Source organism: Mchenga conophoros, linkage group LG22 (genome assembly GCF_057382185.1).
Source record: "Mchenga conophoros isolate Kocher_MC1m ecotype Shallow Benthic linkage group LG22, M_conophoros_male_GT1.1, whole genome shotgun sequence".
NCBI lineage: Eukaryota > Metazoa > Chordata > Actinopteri > Cichliformes > Cichlidae > Mchenga > Mchenga conophoros.
Genome location: NC_140546.1, coordinates 1,618,480 through 1,638,840, shown reverse-complemented (window position 1 = coordinate 1,638,840; position 20,361 = coordinate 1,618,480). Strand labels below are relative to the sequence as shown.

At 41.4% G+C, this 20,361-nt stretch overlaps 1 protein-coding gene and 1 long non-coding RNA gene across 2 annotated transcripts; one reads left to right on the top strand and one right to left on the bottom strand.

Annotated features, from left to right (window-relative positions):
• Positions 1–4,755: 4,755 nt before the first annotated feature.
• LOC146548467 (uncharacterized) lies at positions 4,756–5,783 on the bottom strand. Its single transcript, XR_014890447.1, has 2 exons — positions 5,555–5,783; positions 4,756–5,219 (listed from the first exon to the last, which is right to left on the bottom strand). It is a non-coding gene; the product is annotated as an uncharacterized LOC146548467 (long non-coding RNA).
• A 3,249-nt stretch (positions 5,784–9,032) lies between these two features.
• Positions 9,033–18,524, top strand: LOC146548466 (uncharacterized). The gene is made up of 6 exons (XM_085262675.1): positions 9,033–9,145; positions 9,240–9,772; positions 15,608–15,705; positions 15,982–16,850; positions 17,124–17,891; positions 18,123–18,524. The coding sequence occupies exons 1-6, from the start codon at positions 9,033–9,035 to the stop codon at positions 18,313–18,315; spliced, it is 2,574 nt and encodes an 857-aa protein (XP_085118801.1). The 3' UTR covers positions 18,316–18,524.
• The last annotated feature ends 1,837 nt before the right edge of the window (positions 18,525–20,361 follow it).

The following is a 20,361-nucleotide window of genomic DNA, read 5'->3' as shown; positions in this document are numbered from 1 at the left end:
CGTCAGGATAAGATTTGTTGTGACGTAGTTGCCTACGGTGCATCCTCAATACTCAGTAGTGACGTGTTGTCTCTTGTTTGATAGATATGTGGCATTCCTCAGGGAAGACTCCACCACCTCGAGAATGTGGAAAATGCTTTGAGTTATTTGTGTACCCCAGTTCTAGTTCTGTTAACACACAGGAGACTAAATAATGAGGTGTGGTTGAAGGTTTAGGTAACTAGAAGCAACTTCAGTTTCATGCTTCCAAAACCACACCACATATGACTGAGTCAGCATCACTAGAAAAACAGGAGTAGTCACAGTATACTTTTCTAACCTGCTGACATACTGCTGTTCATCCCTATGTCTCTAAAGAACTAAGAAAATCAGGTACGGGCACTCCATACAGTGGAAAGACTCCAAACTAATTTAATGATCAAATTCCAACTTGTAGTTGGTGTTGCATGCTAAAAAATGCATACATTTATATTAAATAAGAGGGTGGAGGCCATCCAGTGTGACAGTTGTAGGTTGAAGCCAAAGGAACAGCTACAACAAGACATTTGTTGTTATATCAGGGAATCAAGTACTTCTGATTTGAGGCTCTTTTTCACAGCAGATACAGTATCCAGATTCATATGGAACATTATTAACAAGATAACTAACTTCTGTGGGAGCAGCTTTCAGGTAGCTTTTCTGCTCTGTGTTGGTACAGGGCATTGAAAATGCTAACAGTGGGTGAATTATATCCTTAAGCTCAGTTACAGCACTCTCAGACAGACATCTACTGTGATGAAGTCTATTCCCCACTGCTGTGTAACCCATTCACTCAAAAGAGGGTTCTCAGGAAATACTATTAAATCTTCAGTTTCTCGTTCAGTTTTTCATCTTGTAACAAAATGCTGTTTTTGTGGTGACTCCTCCAGTTGAACATCTGAGGATTTTTCACCTGCATATGTGTAGGTTGTGATGTCTGGTGGATATTTCAGGGTTGGTGTCGCGACAGAAAGCAGCAGCCATCCGCTGATGTGAGAAAACAAACACACAGATCATTGCTGTTCCACTAACGTCTTGTCACACTTTTGAAATGCTTCTCTGCCACAAGAAGCAGCTTATTAAAAGGTCACACAGGTTATGTTTAGGTGTGATGGGCAAATCCCAAACATTCAGTAATGCGCTGACTCCTGTTTGATGGATGTGGTGCATTCCTCAGAGAGCAAGAATCAAAGAGAAAAGTCTTAATATTAACAATGATCAACACCAACAGCATATTCAAAACAAGCCCTCAGATACATAAAAATACGCTGTAAAAAGTTTTTAACTGCTTTCATGGTTCAAGATTGATGAGCTACAACACAATGGGGGAGCCAAGATGACAGGTCAGGTGGGAGATGTTGAGAGTGCACTTGGGGCTTGGTACCTACCAAGAATCATTGAGTGCGAGAAGAACTGACCTGAAAGATAGGATCTTGGCGAAGCTTGCAACCTGGACCCTCCATAGCTGGTTACCACCGACATCACGACGAGGAAGCTCCTGACTATGCGTGGAGGATTTCACCCCAAGTCCAGCACCCTGACACTGTACACTAAGCGGAAGAAGGTGGCAGGGGACTGGTGAGTGTCGGCACCACAGTCGAGGATGAAACAATGAAAATCCATGAGTCCATCAGAATGATGGTCATAACCGACCACCTGCTTAGCGAAACACAGTATGTACCACCAGCAGATAGAGGAAGTGGCTGACATCCAGAAATCCTACCTGTAGCTGGACTGAAAGACAGCACAGAGGCACTAATCATGGCAGCACAGCAACAAGCACTAAGATAAGATAAGATAACCTTTATTAGTCCCACACGTGGGAAATTTGTTTTGTCACAGCAGGAAGTGGACAGTGCAAAAGTTATGAGGCAAAAATTAGAATACAATAAGAATAAATACAGTACACAGCTGTACAGAATAGAATAACATAAAATACTATATACAGTAGAATAAAATAAAATAAATATACAATAAGATAAAAATAGAATACAAATACAAATACTATATACAACTGAGTAAAAATACAACGATGACAGAAAAGATTATTGCACTTAGTATTATTGCATATGTATGGATGTGTGTGCTTGATCAGTTAAAGTCTTTATTGTGGAGTCTGACAGCAGTGGGGAGGAAAGACCTGCGAAATCTCTCCGCCCCACACCGTGGGTGCCGCAGTCTCCCACTGAAGGAGCTGCTCAGTGCTGTCACAGTCTGCTGCATGGGGTGGGAGATGTTGTCCAACAGGGATGACAGCTTAGCCGCCGTTCTCCTGTCACTCACCACCTCCACTGGGTCCAGAGGGCATCCTAGAACAGAGCTGGCCCTTCGGATCACCCTGTTCAGTCTCTTCCTGTCCCCAGCAGAGATGCTGCCGCCCCAGCAGACCACGCCATAAAAGATAGCAGAAGCCACAACAGAGTCATAGAAGGTCTTCAGGAGTGGGCCCTCCACTCCAAACGACCTGAGTCTCCGCAGCAGGTACAGCCTGCTCTGCCCTTTCCTGTAGAGGGCGTCTGAGTTATGAGTCCAGTCTATTGTTCAGATGAACACCAAGGTACCTGTAGCTGTCCACAGCCTCAATGTCCATACCTTGGATGTTCAGTGGTTGCAGTGGAGAATGCTTGTGCCTGCAGAAGTCTACCACCAGTTCCTTGGTTTTACTGGCGTTGATCTGGAGGTAGTTCAGCTGGCACCAGTCCACAAAGTCTTGGGTCAGACCTCTGTACTCCTTGTCGTCCCCATCAGTGATGAGGCCGACTATTGCAGAGTCATCAGAGAACTTCTGCAGGAAGCACTGGGTGGAATTGTGGGAGAAGTCTGCAGTGTAGATGGTGAAGAGGAACGGAGCCAGAACCGTTCCCTGTGGGGCCCCCGTACTGCAGACGCCCCTGTGCACAAGATCCATAGAGGCTGGGGTCTGTCACACAAGGCAAGACCCCAGGTGCAGGCTGTGTAAAGATGCCCCTGAGACAATCCAGCAAGATGCTAGCAGAAGATGTGGAGGGTGAAGGTGACAGTGGTCCGAGTGGTGATCGGAGCACTAGGTGCGGTGACTCCCAAGCTAGGCGAGTGGTTCCAGCAGGCAGCAGTTCCCAGGAACAACATTGGAGATCTCTGTCCAGAAGAAAACTGTCCTGGGAACAGGACCCTCAAGCTCCCAGGCCTCTGGTAGAGGACCCGAGCTTAAAGGATAAAAATATGTGTATATATGTTCATATATGCTTGGCCAGTCAAGTACCTTTACCCTCAGTTTACTCAGCAAGCCACTGGTCTTGTTGGAGATGTGTTTGGGGTTGGTATCATGTGGGAGAACTGTCCTGTGGCCCAGTCTCTGAAGGGAGGGGATCATGCTCTGCTTCAGTATGTCACAGTCAGTGTTGGTCAAGTTACTTGAAAAAAGTAATCAGTAACTAATTACTGATTACTTCCCCCAAAAGTAATCCCATTACTTTACTGATTACTTATTTTCAAAAGTAATTAGTTACTTAGTTTTTAAAACCATGATTTACAACCTGAACAGGTGATAAAGCGATAGATCTTTCAGCCCAATTCTATGTTTTCTACGTAATCCATCATATAAAATGTAATCAAATGAAAAAGTCTCTTTTTAAAAATTATTTTATTAGTTTTAATCTTTTAATTTTATGCATCAACACATTATCTGACTGGAAGAAATATGTTTAACATTTAAACCTATTTTCTGCACATTCCAGCACATAAAATAAAATATTTTTTGTGTTTACACTCAGTCTTTCAAATAGATGCAAGTAAAACACAGCAGAAAATAAATAAAGTCAAAGACTCAGCGGTCCTGTTGCTCTATTTTCACCTGTATAGCAGGAGTGAGGCAGGCAGAGGTTTACCCTGGTGCAGGTGTGTTGCAGTGGTCAGTGGAAGAATCCGCGAGTTTCTCTGTGGATTTCACATTCCTGTGGCAGTGCACTTGGTGCTTGCTCAGAGGTTTAGGGGTTGTTTTCACTGTAAAAGAAGTTTTCTTCCCATGCGCTGTACAGTGGACACTAATGTTTTTGTCACTTTTTATGAAATCAAACTCAAAGTAAGGTCAGTACTTCCACACTTTAAATGCTACACGCTCATACTCTCTCCGCACTCATTATATTATCGATATTTGGTCTGCACACAGCTGTTGCCACGACCGTCGCAAGTAACACGTTACTGTAATCCGATTACTTTTTTCTGCTGCCCATCTCTGGTCACAGTACATGTTGGCCTTCATGGTTCCGTCAATTAATTCTACAGTGCCAGCAGCAGTCATGCAGCCCCAAACAATAACATCCCACCACCATGCTTGAAAGACACACTTGTCTTTGTGCTCCTCACCTGGTTGCCGCAAAACATTCTTGACTCCATCTGAACCACAATTTGAACATTTTCATTTAAGGGTGTACACACTTTTGTTGCAAGTATTTTAGGCAATAATGGCTGTGTGTTGAGTTATTTAGAGGGGACTGTCATGATCCTGGGTCTGCTGACCCAGCGTTTTGTGTTTAGTTTATGTAGCCTTCAGGTTTCCTAAGTTTATCATTATCATGCCTAGGTGTTACTAGTTATTTTCCCCTCGTGTTTCCACTATGTTAAGTCTCCCCTGTGTAACACTGATGTAGCGCTAATGAGTTAATACAGGCTAGGGATTGAGTGTGATTATTATTAATCAGAAGATTTAGGAATGCTACTGGAGCTGATGGGCAGTAATTAAATACACACAACACAAAATGCTTTTGCAGGTACCATGTATTTAACCGAAAGCAAAGAAAATTAAGAAAAGAAAATGAAAGCTTAAATAATCATTCCTGCTGTAGCTATTTAATTAATAGAAAAACCCAGTGGGGGTGCACAAAGACAACTAAGCAAATTCTTCTGGCTTATACCAAGCAATATAGATTCTCAAAAAAAGTTCCCCATAAATAACACATGTTAACATCGAAAACACTGATCCACACTGAAGTCCATGAGTTTTATCTGAATATCCATGAGAGATGTCCAAGCGCTATTGTCCATAAACGGGGGAACTGGTGTGTATGATTGTGGAAATCAGTGTATTCGGAAATTACGGGACAGAGCGTCGTCTTTGATAGCTTCCTACCAGTCCAGTGGAAGCTTCAATGCAGAATGAGTCCTGCTCCTAGCCGTTCATTGGCTCGCCATCCTTTTTCATACCCAAAAAAGGTTCACCTGGCCTGCATTAAATAAACAAGGCCAATAAGAAATCACAAGAATAATACAAAACTGTCAGCCAATTAAGCTAAATACATTAAGTTATTCTTGTTCCTGTGTACACAATTTATAAATAAATAAACAAACAATATATTGGTTAAATATAATATTTCTAACCAATAAGGATTTAACTGGAAACATTTCAACTGCTACATACATACATACATACTATGTAGCTCCACAACATTTGTTATTCAACAACTATCAGTCAAATCAAAATCAAAGTGTTTGGACCGGCAGCAGCCGATTAGGGTCAGCTGGTAGCAATACAAACAGTCAATTAAAAGTTCAAACTCACCAATTCCGTTCTGTTCAGTGCACAACAACATTATGGCTCTGGCTCACAGTAATCAGCATCTAAGTTGCATAAGTTAGTTGGTGTTAAAAAAATGCATTAAAACGGGAAAAGCAAATGTTTGCCAATACACACCTGCAACAGCTCTGTCACCTGGCTTGCCTCCACGCATCTGACGGGAGGAAGCCGGGACAGGCTTACTATGACCTACATGCCATTCGATTGGCTGAGCAAAGTCATGTGGTTGGAGTCATGCATTAGTGATGGGCAGATGAAGCCCCATGAAGCACTGAAGCTTTTCATCCAATTGGTTCACCCCAACGCGAAGCTTCATGAAGCTTCATTTGCTCTAGCAGGACACCTACTGGACGTAAAAATAATAGCTGGCATGAATTTGAAGAGTGTGGCATTTTGCACACAGCCTGTAAATGTCAACAACAAAAGGAGTGTGTAAAACATGTATATTGTAGTGATGGCAGTATACTGTGTATATTTATAGTGGCAGTATGGGAAATGATTATTTGGAAATGCTTGAAATGGAAATGATCATTTAGTGTGAGGTGAGGTGTGGTTGGGGTGTGGACAGTGGTTGTGCTTTTGTAACGTTGAGGTATGGACAGCTACACACTGAGGCTTTGAGCCTCAGTCCTGCCTGTTCACATTTTATTCTGTAAAAACTAAATTTTCACTGCTTTTATGACCTTTTTAGTGGGGAGAACATAGCTAGGATTTAATGATTTAACAAATCTTTTGAATCCTTTGTCCTCCACAATGCTAAATGGCTGGGAGTCCTCAATCACCATGCTGACCAGGTCTTCATCTATTTGAGATTGTTCTCCTGAGGAAAGACAATAAAGATAAAGCACAAATATAAATATCACACACGTAACTTATAACAGTTGTATAATATTGTTATATCATTTAGTAACATTACTGCATGCTATATTATCATTGCATTTGATGGCTCACCTGGTCTTGCTCCACGATCGGTGTTCCCCTTATTCTCATGCAAAGCTCTGTAGTGCCTAAGCATGGATGAGGTGTTGTTGTTATATCCCAGCTCCCTGGCACATAGCAAACACTTCACCTTGTACAAAAGTCAAGACAGCTCAACATAAATTGTATTGCACCATCAGTATCATGAAAATACATCTTCTGTAGAAATTTACATACCTTGTTGGGAGGAATAAGATCAAAATGTTCCCACACAGGGGAGGACATCCTCCTCTTCTTAGCTGGCTCCATTCTCTCCTGACTTTCCTCACGCTCATAAACCTCCAAACGGTCTCCAAACTCTCACTAACAACTCTCCATCAAACACCTACATTTTTGAATGAAGTCTGAGGGGTTTATATCGCTGTCATATCTCGCGGCAAAGTTCGAACCACTTCATGAACCAGTCACGTGGTACAGCCGGGCAGCGAGGCTTCGGACGTCATCATTTTCAGCTCCTCCCATAAATGAAGCAAGCCTCGATACGCGCTTCGCGGAAACGCCCCCTCCATTACTCGACACACGCTCCGAAGCCTCGATACAGAACGTCACATCACTATCATGCATTTGTGATGCGTTCAATGGCAGGAAATAAGTGCAGGAAATAAGTGCAGGAAATTACTCTGGGTTACTCTGGGTTCATGTATTTTATGTCTGTGGCGTATGTTGTCAGTCCAGGTTGTCATGTTTATATCTCACTGTGTTTCCTGTTTTATTGTGAAGAGGTCTGGTGTTCTGTGTTCATCATGTTCAGTTTTACTCTCCCACTGTGACGTCATTATGTTCATGTGTGCCAGCTGTTTCCCCATGTGTTCCCACTTCCCTCATCATCCTGTGTGTATTTAGTCCGTGTGCTTTCAGTCATTTGTTGTCAGGTCGTCTGCTCATCCATGTCTCATCTCCAGGTACCCATGTCAGTTCACTATGGTTAAGGTTTTTCACGTTTTGTTATTAGTTCACCCAGTTTAGGTTATTGTTTAGTTTTCACCGATGCCCTATTATTTTGTACCCTCGTTGCTAACCTCAATAAACGGCTTGTTTTGTTAATCCACACCACGTTTTGGTCTGCGTTTGAGTCCTCCTCTGCAACACATACGGTCTGCCCCAGTCAGACCGTGACAGTGACAGCACATTTGCAATGTTAATCAAGCTGTAAACTGACTACTTTACATTTTATCAAAGTGTCATATCATCAATGTTGTCCCATGAAATGATGTAAAAAAATATTTACAAAAATGTGAGGGGTGAACTCAATTTCGTGAGATAATGTATATATGAACATGTTTTTTGGTTATGAATCAAGAAGACGAATAATCAAAGAATAATTTTAAAATATGGTTCTACTAAAAAGAGAGAAATCAGAGTTATTTTGATGTGGACGCTGACTGTGAGCACCACCAACCTGTAAATGTTGATTCTCCGTCTAAATCTAGTCAGCCAGTTGTGAGATTTAGTTAATCCAAAACTAATCACCGAATATTTGTTTTCTTCTGTCAGATTTTATTATCCAAAATGGTCATCTTTTATGGACCACATAGAGTCCTAATGTAGCCATAAAGATACAATCACATAAATGTAGTCATAGTCACACAGAGAAAATGTCGAAGCTCACGTCAAAACATGTCACAAATATGTGTGTGTGTGTCTGTGTGTGTGTAAGTGCTAAAATTAAAGTGATGACTGTTTCAGGAGGACAATAGGAGAGAGATGCAGGTAAATAAAAGTTTAGTGCACACACCTTAAACCATGACGATAACTACCATTACTCCACCTGCACATATTTGTCCTCAGGTTCATGTTGGCTGATTATAAAAAGAGGAGATGAAGTCAGAGAACATCACTTTCTTTCACTGCAGTGGACGACTTACAAGCAAAGAAATACTATGTAAGTAACCCTAATATTAAATATATATCTGACATCTACATGTGAATTTAAGATGAATTGATAGATTTATTTCTGGAAATGATCTTTTGGCAACATATGGTGTAATTTAGGCAGCAATTTGTTGTGTTGGGTTGTGTTTATCTTAAAGTTCTGAAGGTTTTTTTATGCTTCTGTTTTTGTTTTGTTTTTTGCTATTACCCTTGATAAATAATATATGACACATTCACCCACACACACAGGTAGATAGATAGATAGATAGATAGATAGATAGATTTAATGGGTTAGTGATTATATGTCAATATTGGAGTTGATTAACACTATAAACATGAAGTGGTGACTTTTGCTCTGATTTACAGTCAGGAACAATGAGGTCATGATAGTCAGAGCCTTTCCTTCATGATTTCTTAATTTCTTCTTGTTGCTTTTGCGTGTACAAGCACCTCGTTGAGAGATGTGGACTATCACAAAGACAGTACTATAGAAAAAAAATCTATATTTTAAATTATGTAATTGAATAGGAACTTTTTTATATTATGGGTTTTAGATCTCAAACTTCTTTTCAAGATAACTTTAGAAAGCTTAATTAAGGCAATTGTAGGAATAATGCTTTCTTTAAATCATAATAACCACAGTGAATTTTTATTTTCAGAGACAGGAGCAGAAAAACAGCATCACCATGATCGCCAAGATGTTTGTCATCGTTCTTCTTGTTGTTGGTAGGAAAAAAATTAATTTGTCAAAGAATTTCCTATTCATAAAGATGTGGTTAATGTGATGAAATATGAAAATGACGTAAGATCCTCTACACAGCCTGCTGCAACGCAGCGACAACAACCACATCTGCAGCGACAACAACCACAGCTGCTCCAACAACAACCACAACTGCTGCTCCAACAACCACAGCTGCTCCAACAACCACAACTGCTGCGACAACAACCACAGCTGCTCCAACAACAACCACAACTGCTGCGACAACAACCACAGCTGCTCCAACAACAACCACAACTGCTGCGACAACAACCAAAACTGCTCCAACAACAACCACAACTGCTGCGACAACAACCACAGCTGCTCCAACAACAACCACAACTGCTGCGACAACAACCAAAACTGCTCCAACAACCACAGCTGTTCCAACAACAACCACAACTGCTGCGACAACAACCACAGCTGCTCCAACAACAACCACAGCTGCTCCAACAACAACCACAGCTGCTGCGACAACAACCAAAACTGCTGCGACAACAACCAAAACTGCTCCAACAACAACCACAACTGCTGCGACAACAACCAAAACTGCTCCAACAACAACCACAACTGCTCCAACAACAACCACAGCTGCTGCGACAACAACCAAAACTGCTGCGACAACAACCAAAACTGCTGCGACAACAACCACAGCTGCTCCAACAACAACCACAGCTGCTCCAACAACAACCACAGCTGCCCTGACAACAACCACATCTGCAGCGACAACAACCACAGCTGTTCCAACAACAACCACAACTGCTGCGACAACAACCACAACTGCTCCAACAACAACCACAACTGCTCCAACAACAACCACAACTGTTCCAACAACAACCAAAACTGCCGCGACAACAACTACAGCTGCTTCAACAACCATAACTGCAGCGACAGCAACAACCACCTCCTCTGCTATTCTCAACAACATCAGCTTCCTTACAGTAGTTCTGGCTCTGTCGTCACATGTACTCAGATCATGTTTTTAACATTTCTTAAGTTCACATCCTCCAAATGAAGCAACAAACTGAAGTACCTGTGACGATTTGAAATGTTTAAGTAACCAAATGTTTAATCATATATTTATTCTTATTTATTATGGTTTTATTTATTTATTTATATCTATCAGAGAGAAGTTGTTAAATGTTTTCCTGATGTTTGTGTGTTCCAAACTTGTGTGATCAGAGGACTGATATTAAAAATATAGTGATGTCTACAATCTCAACACTGAGCTTATCATAAATAAAGTCTTTTTGCACTGATTAATAAGTGTCTCCTGACTTTTTAAAGATGAGAATAATTTCTCATAATAATCATTTCTCTACAATAGTCAGTGTTAATACTGAGTTATATTCAGCTTTGTTTATATTTCTGCAAATCACAATAGTTATTTCATCATGTTTCCTGTTGTAAATTAAAGACCCTGCAGTATTTGGAAGATGAGATGAGACGAGATGAGATGCCTTTATTAGTCCCACGAGTGGGAAATTTCAACCTTGAAGCAGAGTCGATTATGAGCTCCCGAAGCTCCTTCTGTGGGGCGAATGCCGCTGGATCCATAACCTGGCGGGTCAATACTGTCACGGCAAATGGGATGAGCCGTGTGGAGAAAAATAAAGGAGGATCCAATTGTAGGCACTCGTGGAGGTGCGAAGGACGTTTATTGTAAAAAATAAAACACAAGTGGAAAACGGCAAACGGAACTAAAGATAATCTGAACTGGGAAAACTAAACTACTAGACATGAACACGAACATGGAGGAGGTTGAGCAGAGGCATATGACGGTAGACAGCAGGGAGAACACGTGGATGAAACACGGTAGATTCACAGACAGACCAGCGACTACAACATAAGAAGACATGACTTAAATACACACAGAAGAACACAAGGAGATTACACACAGGTGGGGAACACAGCTGGAAGTAATTGACGAGATGAGACAAGGGAGGCAAAACTGAATACACTCACATAAAACACGGACCTTCACAATAAAACAGGAAACAGGAAATAACAACACAAAGACGCAGACTAGACACTGAACTAAACATGCAGAAAAATGAGGGCATCGAAACTGAACCTAAGAACTGACCCCTCAACCAGAATGACCTGAAACATAGAATTGTAATAATAATCAACAAAGCACAACAAGAGAATCAGAAAATAATCCATAATACAAAATCAAACCAAAACATCTCAAAATACTGTGTCAAAACTGACCCAGAACCATGACAATTAGTATCCACTCCAGCATCCATTCAGTCTTTATATATGGATTTAATAACGGCTGTTCTAGTGTGTGAGGTGTGCTCACAATGTCACACAGACAATACAAGGCTCAACATGACGACCTGTCCTGAAGATTAAAGTCACGTAAGGTAGAGTTCATTTGAAAAGTAAAATAAATTAAAGCTGCCAGCAGTGATGATGGGGAACTTGCACATCAGCGCACGTTGAAGTGTGCTGCAGTTGAAGTAGGCTGGTGGTCACTTCCTGTCCCGGGAAGACATCGTCTGATATGTCATGTAGTTGTGTGTCCTTTGAAATCCACAACAGAAATCTCACGTACATCGCCTGTTGCTTATTTAATGCTACCAGCAAAGAATCAAGACTTTTCATGAAAACTGAAAAGCTCTGAGCATTAACATCAAGAAGTCACCAAAGATCATGCTACTCCAATTCAGTCTCTAGCAGTTCATTAGAATACAAGGTTTGACTATAGTGAAAACACCACCAAAATTACACTTGACCCAAACATTGACTTGTTGTTGGGTTTACGGCAGCGAGGTCAAACTCATTTTACATCTCCAAACACACTCACCTCATTTTGAGTCTATGTGGGCCAGACCAGTGAAACTCTCCTTTCTGTTAGTGCACAGAAGTTTGACAACACATTTTATCCCTGAGATATCTTAAATAACAAATGAAACAACAACCAGCAGCGAGCAGCAGGGACAATATCCCCGCCTATCCTGGGTAACGCACCTGCCCCCAAGATCCTACGTGTATGTTGCTATGTCAAGAGATGTAATGGCTATAGCGTAATTAAAAAGGAGCAACAAATGGCCGCACAGCACAGCCAGCTAAGATAAAATCAGATAGAAAAGATAGATCTTTATTGTCACTGTTACAACAACAATGAAAGGCAGTTTGGCATCTCTCCATTAGCAGTATGTAGATTCTTTACATTAAAATTACTTTAGAATAAAAGATAAAAGACACACAGCTATATACATTTGTATACAAGTTATATATGCTGTAAGGTGCCATATAAAGGCACCCCCCCCCCCCCCCCCAAGACCCTGCCTGTGTGAATAATGTGTTGTCACAGGAAGCCTCGAGAGGAGAAGGCATGGGATGGCCAGGAGGTAGAGGACTACCCTCAGAAAGAGAGCGCTAGTAAGCACCCCTATTTCCTAAATCCTACCACAGGGAGAGTGGAGCACTCCCTGGCTACCTGTTGGACTTCCCAAGACTACACACAGATCCCAGGCTGGTGTAAGTTTGAGATAAGTCCCTGCAAACATCCACCCAAACTGTATCAACTGCACCCCATCCTCCCTCACCCCCTTGTGGCCCAACGGGCACTCAGGAGCCCCAGAGACAGACCGGATGTGGGTCAAGACGTGTTATTATTTGTGTTGTAGATGCCTCAGTTGAAGATCTAGGGACTTTTTCCAGTTCATAATGTACATACGTGTGTGTTGTGATATTAGTTTTGTTGTGTTGTTGCCTAACAGAATCTCCATTTTCCTACATCATGTTGTATCACAACATAGAAATGCATCATCACAGAACTGAAGGTCACACAGGACAGGTTTTCGTGTGACGTGTTGTCTCCTGTTTGACGGATATGTGGCATTCCTCAGTGAAGGCTCAACCATCTCAAGTACATGCTGGGAAATGCTTTAAGCTGTTTTTGGACCTCAGTACAGAAACAATGAATGTTAATTCTCAACATCTGTTAACGCACAGGAGACTAAACTATGAGGTGTGGCTGCAAGTTTATGCAACTAGAAGCAGCTTCAATAACCACACCTCTTATGACTGATTGTGCGACAGAGAAAGGCCGGGATCAAACCTGCTCAGCTATATTTTATAAACTGCTGTGTGTGCTGCTGTTCATATGCATATCTCCAAAGAACTAAAAGAAAATCCATGTGTTGGAATAACTTCAGAATAAATTAATGAACAAATCTGCATCAATTAATTTCCAGAGTTGCACCAGATCAGCAAGATTCATAAAACAAGTTCAACAAAGCAGAAATATGTTGTGTATATATATATATATATAAATCCCTGACCTGTGTTACAGTATAAGACACTTACTGGGCATCTGTGGTACTATTATTTTAACTGTGTTGATAATATGTGGTTTATTGCAGCTGCACTTTTTTTACTCTTTATCATGCTGCTGTTACAGAAAAAAATAAACCCTCGTGCGATCAATGAAGGATGTGTATATCTAAAGTCTTTACAAATAAACTATTTACATAAAGTGACTGATTCACACTGGTGTTGTTTTAGGCTCAAAGAAATAAAAGTTTACACCTTTAAAGACTGTAAGCATCCTTTACTCTCACTTTTTGATACCTGTGTATATTTGAAGATTTGAAGGTGCAAAAGATGAACCCAGTCAGGTCTGAAAAGTGAACATAATGCTGAAATGCATTAAACCTGCATTTTTAATCATGGCCAGCGGTACTCGGTGGCTATATTCAATTTATTACAGCACAAGTGTGTAAGTGTCTTTTAGTCGGGTCTCACCTTGTGTCTCTGATAACTGAGGAATGACTTCCTGCATTAAGTGTTGCAAGAAGAAAATGAAAGCAAGCTCCCAACTCGCAAGAATGCCTTTAAAACTGACTTCTTATTTCCATTGATGAAAACTTCTTCATTTCAAGTAAATGAACCAGTAATATTTAGAATGTGTGTAAAAGAAAAGACAAAAAAGAGAGAAATCAGAGTTATTTTGATGTGGACGCTGACTGCCCACCGAGCACCACCAACCTGTAAATGTTGATTCTCCGTCTAAATCTAGTCAGCCAGTTGTGAGATTTAGTTAATCCAAAACTAATCACCGAATATTTGTTTTCTTCTGTCAGATTTTATTATCCAAAATGGTCATCTTTTATGGACCACATAGAGTCCTAATGTAGCCATAAAGATACAATCACATAAATGTAGTCATAGTCACACAGAGAAAATGTCGAAGCTCACGTCAAAACATGTCACAAATATGTGTGTGTGTGTGTGTGTGTGTGTCTGTGTGTGTGTAAGTGCTAAAATTAAAGTGATGACTGTTTCAGGAGGACAATAGGAGAGAGATGCAGGTAAATAAAAGTTTAGTGCACACACCTTAAACCATGACGATAACTACCATTACTCCACCTGCACATATTTGTCCTCAGGTTCATGTTGGCTGATTATAAAAAGAGGAGATGAAGTCAGAGAACATCACTTTCTTTCACTGCAGTGGACGACTTACAAGCAAAGAAATACTATGTAAGTAACCCTAATATTAAATATATATCTGACATCTACATGTGAATTTAAGATGAATTGATAGATTTATTTCTGGAAATGATCTTTTGGCAACATATGGTGTAATTTAGGCAGCAATTTGTTGTGTTGGGTTGTGTTTATCTTAAAGTTCTGAAGTTTTTTTATGCTTCTGTTTTTGTTTTGTTTTTTGCTATTACCCTTGATAAATAATATATGACACATTCACACACACACACACACACACAGATAGATAGATAGATAGATAGATAGATAGATAGATAGATAGATAGATAGATAGATAGATAGATAGATAGATAGATAGATGATAGATAGATAGATTTAATGGGTTAGTGATTATATGTCAATATTGGAGTTGATTAACACTATAAACATGAAGTGGTGACTTTTGCTCTGATTTACAGTCAGGAACAATGAGGTCATGATAGTCAGAGCCTTTCCTTCATGATTTCTTAATTTCTTCTTGTTGCTTTTGCGTGTACAAGCACCTCGTTGAGAGATGTGGACTATCACAAAGACAGTACTATAGAAAAAAAATCTATATTTTAAATTATGTAATTGAATAGGAACTTTTTTATATTATGGGTTTTAGATCTCAAACTTCTTTTCAAGATAACTTTAGAAAGCTTAATTAAGGCAATTGTAGGAATAATGCTTTCTTTAAATCATAATAACCACAGTGAATTTTTATTTTCAGAGACAGGAGCAGAAAAACAGCATCACCATGATCGCCAAGATGTTTGTCATCGTTCTTCTTGTTGTTGGTAGGAAAAAAATTAATTTGTCAAAGAATTTCCTATTCATAAAGATGTGGTTAATGTGATGAAATATGAAAATGACGTAAGATTCTCTACACAGCCTGCTGCAACGCAGCGACAACAACCACATCTGCAGCGACAACAACCACATCTGCAGCGACAACAACCACAGCTGCTCCAACAACAACCACAACTGCTCCAACAACAACCACAACTGCAGCGACAACAACCACATCTGCAGCGACAACAACCACATCTGCAGTGACAACAACCACAGCTGCTCCAACAACAACCACAACTGCTCCAACAACAACCACAACTGCAGCGACAACAACCACATCTGCAGCGACAACAACCACATCTGCAGTGACAACAACCACAGCTGCTCCAACAACAACCACAACTGCTCCAACAACAACCACAACTGCAGCGACAACAACCACATCTGCAGCGACAACAACCACATCTGCAGCGACAACAACCACATCTGCAGCGACAACAACCACAACTGCTCCAACAACAACCACAACTGCTGTTCCAACAACAACCACATCTGCAGCGACAACAACCACATCTGCAGCGACAACAACCACAGCTGTTCCAACAACAACCACAGCTGCACCGACAACAACTACAGCTGCTCCAACAACAACCACAGCTGCAGCGACAACAACTACAGCTGCTCCAACAACAACCACAGCTGCACCGACAACAACTACAGCTGTTCCAACAACAACCACAGCTGCAGCGACAACAACTACAGCTGTTCCAACAACAACCACAGCTGCAGCGACAACAACCACAGCTGCACCGACAACAACTACAGCTGTTCCAACAACAACCACAGCTGCACCGACAACAACTACAGCTGCTCCAACAACAACCACAGCTGCAGCGACAACAACTACAGCTGCTCCAACAACAACCACAGCTGCACCGACAACAACTACAGCTGTTCCAACAACAACCACAGCTGCAGCGACAACAACTACAGCTGCTCCAACAACAACCACAGCTGCACCGACAACAACTACAGCTGTTCCAACAACAACCACAGCTGCAGCGACAACAACTACAGCTGCACCGACAACAACTACAGCTGCGACAACAACAACCACAGCTGCTCCAACAACAACTACAGTTGCAGCGACAACAACTACAGCTGTTCCGACAACAACCACAGCTGCTCCAACAACAATCACAGCTGCCCCAACAACAACCACAGCTGTTCCAACGACAACCACAACTGCAGCGACAACAACCACAGCTGCTCCAACAACAACCACAGCTGCACCGACAACAACTACAGCTGCGACAACAACAACCACAACTGCAGCGACAACAACCACAGCTGCTCCAACAACAACCACAGCTGCACCAACAACAACCACAGTTGTAGCGACAACAACCACAGCTGCTCCAACAACAACCACAGCTGCACCGACAACAACTACAGCTGCGACAACAACAACCACAACTGCAGCGACAACAACCACAGCTGCTCCAACAACAACTACAGCTGCACCGTCAACAACTACAGTTGCAGCGACAACAACCACAGCTGCTCCAACAACAACCACAGCTGCACCGTCAACAACTACAGCTGCGACAACAACAACCACAACTGCAGCGACAACAACCACAGCTGCTCCAACAACAACCACAGCTGCACCAACAACAACCACAGCTGCAGGGACAACAACCACAGCTGCTCCAACAACAACCACAGTTGCAGCGACAACAACCACATCTGCAGTGACAACAACCACAGCTGTTCCAACAACAACCACAACTGCAGCGACAACAACCACAGCTGCTCCAACAACCACAGCTGTTCCAACAACAATCACAACTGCAGTGACAACAACCACAGCTGTTCCAACAACAACCACAACTGCAGCGACAACAACCACAGCTGCTCCAACAACAACCACAGCTGCTCCAACAACAATCACAACTGCAGCGGCAACAACTACAGCTGTTCCAACAACAATCACAACTGCAGCGACAACAACTACAGCTGTTCCAACAACAATCACAACTGCAGTGACAACAACCACAGCTGTTCCAACAACAACCACAACTGCAGCGACAACAACCACAGCTGCTCCAACAACAATCACAACTGCAGCAACAACAACCACAGCTGCTCCAACAACAATCACAACTGCAGCGACAACAACCACAGCTGCTCCAACAACAATCACAACTGCAGCAACAACAACCACAGCTGCTCCAACAACAATCACAACTGCAGCAACAACAACCACAGCTGTTCCAACAATAACCACAACTGCCGCGACAACAACTGCAGCTGCTTCAACAACAACCACAACTGCAGCAACAACAACCACAGCTGCTCCAACAACAATCACAACTGCAGCGACAACAACCACAGCTGCTCCAACAACAATCACAACTGCAGCAACAACAACCACAGCTGCTCCAACAACAATCACAACTGCAGCAACAACAAACACAGCTGTTCCAACAATAACCACAACTGCCGCGACAACAACCACAGCTGCTCCAACAACAATCACAACTGCAGCAACAACAACCACAGCTGTTCCAACAATAACCACAACTGCCGCGACAACAACTGCAGCTGCTTCAACAACAACCACAACCGCAGCAACAACAACAACAACACCAGCAACAACAACCACAACTGTTCCAACAACAACCAAAACTGCCGCGACAACAACTACAGCTGCTTCAACAACCATAACTGCAGCGACAGCAACAACCACCTCCTCTGCTATTCTCAACAACATCAGCTTCCTTACAGTAGTTCTGGCTCTGTCGTCACATGTACTCAGATCATGTTTTTAACATTTCTTAAGTTCACATCCTCCAAATGAAGCAACAAACTGAAGTACCTGTGACCATTTGAAATGTTTAAGTAACCAAATGTTTAATCATATATTTATTCTTATTTATTATGGTTTTATTTATTTATTTATATCTATCAGAGAGAAGTTGTTAAATGTTTTCCTGATGTTTGTGTGTTCCAAACTTGTGTGATCAGAGGACTGATATTAAAAATATAGTGATGTCTACAATCTCAACACTGAGCTTATCATAAATAAAGTCTTTTTGCACTGATTAATAAGTGTCTCCTGACTTTTTAAAGATGAGAATAATTTCTCATAATAATCATTTCTCTACAATAGTCAGTGTTAATACTGAGTTATATTCAGCTTTGTTTATATTGCTGCAAATCACAATAGTTATTTCATCATGTTTCCTGTTGTAAATTAAAGACCCTGCAGTATTTGGAAGATGAGATGAGACGAGATGAGATGCCTTTATTAGTCCCACGAGTGGGAAATTTCATGTTAAGGCTGCCGACCATTTGCACGCAATGGCGGCGCCATCATACCCTCTGACCATACATACATTGCACGAAAACATCACATGGGGAAGACAGGTCAGAGAGGTATAACAATGGAAAATGCACAACATGAGGAAAGCTAAGGAGATAAAAATAACTCCCCCCAGAAAAAGACAAAACAGGTAAACACAAACTGTGGGAGAAAATTGAGTGACATGCTGCAGTGGTATATAAACACACAGAGACAAAAAAGAGTAGATAAGGATAAAAATGAGTGATTCTGATAATCCAGAGTATATGACTGTGGTTTTATGGGGTCTGATATCTCCTTGTAATGTAAACAATCAACTCAAATATCCAATTTGATTATTAAACTTGACAGTGGTAATCTAACACAACTAACAGTTGACACTCACATACAGCTGCTTTTACAACCACAGAGGTGCAGAAGAATGTGATGTAAGCAGAAACTTTGCGTCTCACTCCCACTGCGCCACATATGGACATTTGGTCAGGACCTGTTGTCATCACACTTTAATGCAACAGGTAACTGACACAACTTTTCCCCTTAAATAAACGAGACCTCAAAGAAGACCAATACGAATCTTACTGCAGGTACGAGAATTCTAATTAGAGGACTGAACCTGTTCACAGTCACAGCGGTAAAATGTAGCAGGTCACTTCTGAAAAATGTCACAGAGCATGTGTGAAACAGCACTGCAACAGTCAGTGTTGTTGGCTGTTTCAGGAGGACAAAAGCAGAGAGACACTTGCATTCAAGCTGTGTCTGCACACACCTTTAACCAGGACGATATCTACCATTACTCCACCTGCACATATTTATCTGGAGGCTGATGTTATCACATGTCGCTGGCTCATAAAACATCACAGTTTCTCTCTGCAGCTGAAACTACCAGTCAGCCATGACACTTTTACCACACAACCTTGAAGTGAAATCTGCATTCAGGTAGCCTAATGTAGGCAGACTGGAAAGAACAAGAAAGCATTACTCTGATTTAAAACTTCAGCACCACGTAGTCTGTGAGTGGTGGAGCCAGAACTCTGTCAGACGGACTCAAAACTCCACAACACATTTCATGTTCACATGTTGAACCCATTGTGAATTGGACCTTGGTACACAGCAAAATCTCCAGTGTTAAACTGACACTAGAGAGTGTCTATATGAGTCCACTCCTCTGAGTGTTAAATATAACACTGTTGAGTGTTAAATGAACACGTTTGACAGTATTGTATTTTTAAAAGTAACCTAGTCAGTTTTGAAGTTTAACAATGACTAACACTTAGCAGTGCTGATTTTCTTACACTGGAAAATAACTCAAAATGTTAGAAATATTCAAAAATAGCTACATAATTTTTCTGTGCTGTTTTTCTGTGCCCTTTTGTTATCGCTTCTTGTCACTGATGTGTTGGCTGCCTTAGTCTATGATCGCCTGGTGTCACGGCCTTTTATGTTCCAAACACCCAAAAAGTCCAAGAAAAGGCCGTGGGTGGTGTTTTAGAACGCACTTCTGACTCCATTGTTTAAAAATCATATGCCGTGTATTTCGTGGAA

Excerpts from the sequence above, each read along its gene's own strand:
- LOC146548466 (XM_085262675.1), top strand. The coding sequence starts at position 9,033 with ATGCTTTCTTTAAATCATAATAACCACAGTGAATTTTTATTTTCAGAG. Across the intron at positions 9,146-9,239 it reads CATCGTTCTTCTTGTTGTTG|CCTGCTGCAACGCAGCGACA; the intron begins GTAGGAAAAAAA and ends TCCTCTACACAG. Across the intron at positions 17,892-18,122 it reads TGCAGCAACAACAACCACAG|CTGTTCCAACAACAACCAAA; the intron begins CTGCTCCAACAA and ends CAACAACCACAA.